Below are 7,545 nucleotides of genomic sequence, written 5' to 3'. Positions count from 1 at the left end.
ATTTTTGAGTAGCTGAGTGTGTGAGTCCTCGTGCTTCTGGATGTTTTCTGTAGATACAAAAAGCTGGCAAAGGTTGTGAATAATTACTCCACTCCAGTTATTCCAGTCCGCAACTTTGATGTTCCTCCTTACTCTGCTGGGCTGCACCGAAGGGAACAGAGCTCCATACACACACATGTTAAACACACAGCCGCTCAGATTCGCACACACACACACACACACAGCATGGGGAGGAAGTATAGTCTGTGACGAGGAGAAGAGTCCGGCAGAGAGGGGGCAGTGACAGAGTCAGACAGTGATCAGGGGCTGAAAGAGTTCAGTGATGTGACGTGCAGGCTGCTGCTTATACTGTTGTGACATGAGATCAAGTGTGGCGAGAGGGTGACTGGAGACGTGCTTGCTGCTTGTCTTGTACCTCGGAGAGAGTGGCTGATGGATAATGTGCTGAGTAACTTTTGTTTTAACAGAAGCTTTATAGGAAACAGTCGTTTCGATGTACTGTCATATATCGATATACAGGTTGGCTGGTTGTGTGTTGAAATGTGGTGAATGTGTGAGGAATGTCAGTTGTCAGTCTTTTGTAGTCGCATGCTTTTGTGACAAGGTGTGTGTGAGATTTGTTGTTGAATGCTGAGTGTCTGAGGTGTGTGTGCATGCTGCTTAGGTTTTAATAATGCTACAGTGTATGAGACATTTGTGCGCTTTGTGTGTGTGCGTGCTGAGTTTTTGAGGCTCTAACAGCAGGTTGTGCTTGTAGTTACATATGTGATAGTATGAGTCAGATAGCGTGTGCATGAGTTCATGTGTGTCGGGGAAATGTACCGGCGTTCACCCTGTCCCAGAGGAAGGGTTCATTTTGACTTCAGTGAGGAAGTCATCAGGAAGCTCCACGCTACAAACCACGGCCACACTCACAGGTTAGACGGTACACATACGGCCACACGCAATTCATGTTGTCATGCTGTGTTTTCACTCTGTCCAACTGTCAAACTAACTTTCTGATTTACTGTAACAAAGTCTCCTCTTGGGTGTTCACTCCTTCTAATCTCTGAGTGCCTCCCTTTGCTGTGTGTTTATCACTTTGCAGCACGAGCAGGCTCGCTTGCATTTTCTCATTCATTAGCCCCTCCCATGTGAGCACTCGTGTGTTTCTTATCATTACATGAATACTTAGCTTCGAAAGCGAATGCACTGTCACATGTTTGGGTGGAGAAAAAAAAAGAAATCTTTAAACACAGCTGCGTGCTGTGTTTAAAGATAGTCGAGTATTTTGCCATGCAAATCAGTCTGGAAGTGCTGCAATGAATTTGTTTATTATCCAGACTTCTTTCTGGGCTTTTTTTAAGCCACGGTGTAAATATAGTCCAGTTTTGACTATCAGGCATAATAATAAGCAGCTGAGCCCGGGGACGTAACCAAAGAATGAAAAATAAATAAAAAAATATTGTGACATTGAAGGGTCTGTGATCCTCGCAGCCTAGAGCAACGGTGGTAAATTTGACTTTGTCTGCCCGTATCAGCGTTTAGTTCCAGCCCTCATCAACAGACCTATCTATATCACCAGTCATTCATGGCAAGTGGTAAATATCTGCTACTTTAGAACAGAAAGTGTTAAAGGAAGGTGATTTTGTATCAATTTACTTTCTTGCAGCATATTTGTTACAAAGTTTTCATTTGATTCAAAATGTAACAAATATTTGAATATAGTACTTGCCCTACAAGTATTATATTTGTTTTATAGAACATGTCTATAAGCTTAAATTGGGTGTAATGAAGGATGGCTGCATTAGTATTTGCTCTATAAATGTAATCATTTATTACGATGTTATTACTATGTTAGGAATTTGCTTTGATGAACAGCAAAACCTTAAAGCATGTTAAGTATTCATCAGTCATGTAGGCTGTTTCAGGGAGAAACTACACCAGTGTAAAAACTAGGCTGGGTCTTGCCCCAAGAGGGCTGACGGTATTTTGGCTTAGCAGGAGACTGATCAGGCTGCCAGGTGGGACTTTTTCAGTGTTTAGAGAGCGTGCAGATAAAAGAGAAACAACTAAATACAACCAAATTAGGCCTAGATGGCCTTAATGAATTAAATAAAATATCCCGAATTACACGCGAGAAGTAATTTTCTCTTGTATGCATTAAAGAATCACAATCTGTTTATTTCTGTAGACATTTAAGCAAAAATAGAAGGGGAAATGGGAAATGTAGTGTGTAATTGTGGATGTCTGGAGACGTTGGGCATCAACCTCTCGTTGGTTGGGTGGGTTCCACCTCTGTGACTGAGGGTTTCCTGTGGAAAGTACTGGACTACAGTGAAGAAAGGAGAAGTACACAAATGGTGCACTGTACTGAATCATTAGACAGGTAGACATGTGAGCACTGGGGAGTAATTGCCTTATGACTGCTTCCTCACATTGCTCTGTGTGTTGTGAGTGTATGTGCTTTTGTTAGTAGATCGTTGGATTACATAGTTACAGGCATGCAGCTGCCCTGTGGTGGTGGGTGTGGATGAGTTAACCTATATACTGTATGTCCCAGGGACTGTGTGTAGCATAACCAGCTGGTGCAGAAGATGGGCTTAACCAAATATTTGGCCGGTGACCTGGATTTCTATGGCATAATAACAAAGAGCAAAGCTCCTTGTATCTATAACAGAATGTTTTCTTGGGTGCTGGATCCCTTTTTTAAAATTCTTTTTATTATTTTAAGCCTATACCGATACAGGCTGAAAATACATCAGACCATGGGAGTTTCAGTTTCAAGCTTTGACTGTTGTGGAACATGCTGTTTATGCAGTTACAATAAGATCTGACTTTTGAAACCACATTTAAGTTCTCAATGACAAAGCCTCATTTGTGTGACCGTGACAAGAGACAAAGATGTGTGATTGAACCATTTACCCTCATCTTCTATTTGCTGCGTGTTAAACAGCTGTAGGCATTTGAAGCCAGATTCCTTTTTTATTTTGCTGACCCATTTTTCTCTGCAGCAAAGGATTTTGAATTACAGTGTTTTGTGCTGCTTGTCCATGGGTGGAGTGCAGCTCTGTGTTGTAGAGTTTGTGGTTTCCCAGAGTTTTATTTGCAGTGCACTTCACGACTCCCAAGTCTGCCGTGGTCAAGAACTTTGATTTCTGAGTGACTTGTAAAAGCTAAAATTTAGCCGCTGCTGCAATAAAGTTTGTATGATGATGATGATGGTGACTAATGTCAGTTGAAGTAATCAAAGGGCTGATGACAATAAGGGCTGATGGCTGAGCAGATTAAGACAATGGTGTTGAGGTGTTTGCTTTGGTACGTGCCATTATTCTGATCTGTAGTTAAAGAAATTTACTCTAACTGGCTACTTAATTTGTTACAACTAGTACAGGGTTGGATCGTCTTTTGTCTTAATTCTTGCTGACATGGATTCAAGACTATATATCAAGTGGTTTCTAGAGATTTGTCAGCTGCACATCCCAAAGGTCCTCTATGGGATTGAGATCTGATGACGGGTGAGGCAGCGCAGCAAACTCACTGTCATGTTCAACAAACCATTTTAAGGTGACATGGTGCATTACAACAGCTAGAAGTAGTCATTAGAAAATGGGTACACTGTGGAGAAAGACAATTAATACACAGTTGGTACTCATAGGCCCAAAGTGTATGTGACGGCCACCAGCCTGAAACTTTGATACAAGGCAGGATGGAGCCACGCTTTCACGTTATGTACGCCAAATGTGAACCTACAGCATCCAGAAGTTGCCAGAAATCCAGACTCATCACACAGGGCAACGCTGTCCAATGTTCCGTTGTACAGTTTTGGTGAGTCCGTCCAAACTGTAGCCTCGGTTTCCTGTTCCTATTCAAAGTCATTTGAATAATTTGAAACACTTCTTGTTAAATTACTTTCACGTTAATCTACATGGGCTGAAATCTATCGTCGCACCAGTTAACAAAATTCATTTTAATCCACGATCCGCCCACACGCTGGCATAAATCCCTGTCCTAATAATGACACAGCCGAGGTCTATTTACATAAAATGCTGCAAGTCTGACTGCTCAGCGCTGTTTTTGTCACCTGCTAAAGATCAGGCTTTTTCTGCTCGGCTGGTATCGGCACAGTCAGCCTTGTTATCGTTCTCGGTTCACCTGCTTTGTGTTATCTTGTTGCCTTTGCATACAGTCAACGTTGTTGTTAGCAGTAGAGCAGGGGTGGCCAACTCCGGGCCTCGAGAGCCCGTGTCCTACAGGTTTTAGATGTGTCTTGATCCAACACAGCTGATTAAAACGGCTAAATGACCTCCTCAACATGTCTTGAAGTTCTCCAGAGGCCTGGTAATGAACTGATCATTTGATTCAGGTGTGTTGACCCAGGGTGAGATCTAAAACCTGCAGGACACCGGCCCTCGAGGCCTGGAGTTGGCCAAGCCTGCAGTAGAGGATAGTCGTTTCTGGACTGGTTGCACTTTACTATAAACCACTTGTCCTTTGGTGCAAGAAAAATAAAACTACGGACATATCAGAAGGTTGGTGGTTTGAAATCCCTCCAGCATCCTTGGGGAACATAGTTAAGCGATTAATCCCTTGATGCATCCATCAGCATGTGAGTCTGTGTGTGATGGGTAAAAAGCACTTAAAGTGCATAGAATACAGCATTGATGTGTGTTAAACTAAATGTGGTTTATAACAAATGGATTCAGCCTCAAGCCATCCTCAGTGCAATTTGAGAAAAATTGTAATGACAAATTTAAATACCAGCTGAGGTCTAAACACTGATCAACAACGAGGAGTCTTTGTTATATGACAGAAAGCATCTGCAAGTCATAACAAAACGAAAGGAATCGTGAAAAACAAGCAGAATAAGTCATCAATTGAAGCCAAGATATTAACAAAAAATGCAAAAGAAAAATAACAAATGCATTTACACAAAACTTTCAGCACAACGTGGCTGTAGCGTGAAGTGTTTCGACTGCCCGGTAGGAGCAGAAAAACACTATATTAATACCAGATCATTTACTATTATTTCTCTTTGTCTAGATTTTTAGTACAAATATATTTCTCTTTTAGTTCAGACGTGCCATTTCTTCAGTGGTTCTCTGCTCTAAATAACATCACAATTCAATTACACCACCTTTAGCTCCTGATTCTTTATCATCACCGCCATCATCACACCTTTGGCCTGTCTCACTGACACGAAGGCCAGCATATATAGGCTGCAAAATGACTTGGAACGAGAGCGTCTGCTCCACGACTCCGTGCCTAAATGAGCATGTATAATGACTTGGTGCAAATCACGATTATGTTACTGACCTCGTTTCTAATAATAAATCCTGTTTCTAGTTGGATTCTAGTATCTAGTTTCATTGTTGCTTTTCTACTTTTTTTTTTTACAGTTTTTGGAAAAAAAGCCACGTGATACTTTTTAATTCTCATCGTGGTTTTATATAGATTTATTTTTCTTCCATAAAGTGGTTTCATAGCTATAATTCTGGATGTGCTTGTTTTTTGTTTGGGTGCTTTGCAGGGAGACTAGATTGTTGATGTAATAAGGAGGGCTTTGACGAAATTTGACCTAAGTTAATTAATATAAATACTTTTGCTAATGCTTGTTTTGGGTCAGTGGGAAAAAATGCAATGTGGGCTGGTGCCAGCATAGTTTTACACAGAAGTGATATTAAAAAGCTCTATTTCTAGCTCCTAAAATGTAACTGTGCATGAGGGCTACAGGACACCACATGGGAATTTCAAGCACTGTGACTCCCGTGTTCCCTCCAAGAAGTTTGCAATGCCAGCAAACATTGCTGATAATGAAGAAAACATGAATTCAGTTTTATTTATACAGCGCCAAATCACAACAACATTCACCTCAAGGCACTTTATATTGTGAGGTAGATCCTACAATAATACATACAGAGAAAAACCCAACAGTCATATGACCCCCTATGAGCAAGCACTTTGGCGACAGTGGGAAGGAAAAACTCCCTTTTAACAGGAAGAAACCTTCGACAGAACCAGGCTCAGGGAGGGGTTCTGCTGCGATACCAGTCCAACTACATAAAAAATATAGACGTGTATAAGCCTTATCAATCTGTGGCTAGACAAATGTAGTCCAGTTTAGTGTCCTCCTTAAATAAACAGATGATTTAAACAAAAAAACTATAATTCTTATAATTCACATAGTGGGGTAGAGTAGGTCTGTGCTATTGTGACACTGTTGAAGACAGTTTGGAGCTAATATAAGTCAAACAAATAGAAGGACAATTGCAGTGTTTTGCATTTTAAATTGCTCTTTGAATGTTTTGCCAAATACTGACAGAGTATCATCTGACTGCTTCTTTTACTGAAAATGAGATGTGTATACATGTATATCGTAGGTGAAGGTGGCATATCAATAAAAGTCTAAGGTGCTCGGAAAGAAAAGCATCTGGACTAATTTAGGTTTCTTGAAGACGTTTCATCCGAGAAGCTTCTTCAGTTCAAAGAGCAATTGGTGGAGAGTTCCAGATTTAAGCCCTGTGGGAGTGTCCCCCCAAGAGGGTCATGGACCCCCTGTTGATCCTCTACCTAATCACACGAGCCAAGATGTGAAAACAGGTGTACTTCACAATCAGCCAAGGTTTCAGGTGACTCCATTGTGAAACCTAGCCCTACCTTATCATGTGATTTACTGAGGTGATAGGGGGTCCATGACCTCTTGGGGACACCCCCATAGGGCTTAAAATCTGGGACTCTCCACCAGTTGCTCTTAGAACTGAAGAAGCAGATGAAACGTCTTCAAGAAACCTAAAGAAGTCCAGATGGTTTTCTTTCCAAACTCCTTAGACTACCATGACCTGGATGACTGAGATCCTTCACAGACATATCAACAAACTTTAGCTGAGTGTCGAGTTCGCTCTTTGGTGGTCATGAGATAATGACCTTGCATAGTTTGTTTTCATGATCTCCAGATTGTTAAAGGCGAACACTTTGTGCCTGAGGAATTGTACTGTATAAGCTTATGGGTTGGGAACTGTCTGCTTTAGCATGTCCTGGCTAGCTCGGGTAATTAACCTATTTTTAGGTTTATCTGCTCGTGTAAGGAAATTTGTCTGAGATCGCTGGAACATGAAACTTAGCTGCTATTTTTGCTTGCTCTGATGGGATCATTCAATCAGCCCATCAGTTCTTCTGGGGTATTGCAAAACTCTGGCATATTACCCTGAGCCAGCTGGTTAGACAGAAAGGATTTTTTAGGATATGTTGCCTGGCCCACGCTTCTCTCCCCTCCTGTAGTCACAAACGTTTGCAAGGAGTGGAGAGATTTTTTTTTCTCCTTTTTTGGAGCTGACGACTGTTAACATTAGTAGTGCTGGTAATTTAATAACATAATAAAAGCCTTTTTCAGTGTGACTTGAAGAAAAATTATTTGAGCCATTGCCAACGGTGTGAGAAACAAGAGGTGTTGCCATAGCATGACTGTTTTCACAGCCCAACAAACACATGGTCACCGGTTTCCCCTTACCATAACACACAGGAAGGAAGTGATCACATTAACGTATAAGAATGCTTTTTTTCTTTCTG

At 41.3% G+C, this 7,545-nt stretch overlaps 1 protein-coding gene across 1 annotated transcript in view; it reads left to right on the top strand.

The window, feature by feature from the left end:
• Nucleotides 1-249: 249 nt before the first annotated feature.
• Nucleotides 250-7,545, top strand: part of pde4ba (phosphodiesterase 4B, cAMP-specific a) — a 75,545-nt gene continuing 68,249 nt past the window's right edge. The window contains exon 1 of the mRNA XM_085375761.1: nucleotides 250-917. Within this exon, the coding sequence (XP_085231887.1) occupies nucleotides 802-917 (116 nt within the window). The 5' untranslated portion in view covers nucleotides 250-801. The remainder of the gene's footprint in view (nucleotides 918-7,545) is intronic.

This window comes from Diplotaxodon limnothrissa, linkage group LG17, assembly GCF_057381915.1.
Source record: "Diplotaxodon limnothrissa isolate DT_005_m linkage group LG17, D_limnothrissa_male_GT1.1, whole genome shotgun sequence".
In the NCBI taxonomy this organism is placed as follows: Eukaryota; Metazoa; Chordata; class Actinopteri; order Cichliformes; family Cichlidae; genus Diplotaxodon; species Diplotaxodon limnothrissa.
This window is presented reverse-complemented; position numbering and strand designations above follow the sequence as displayed.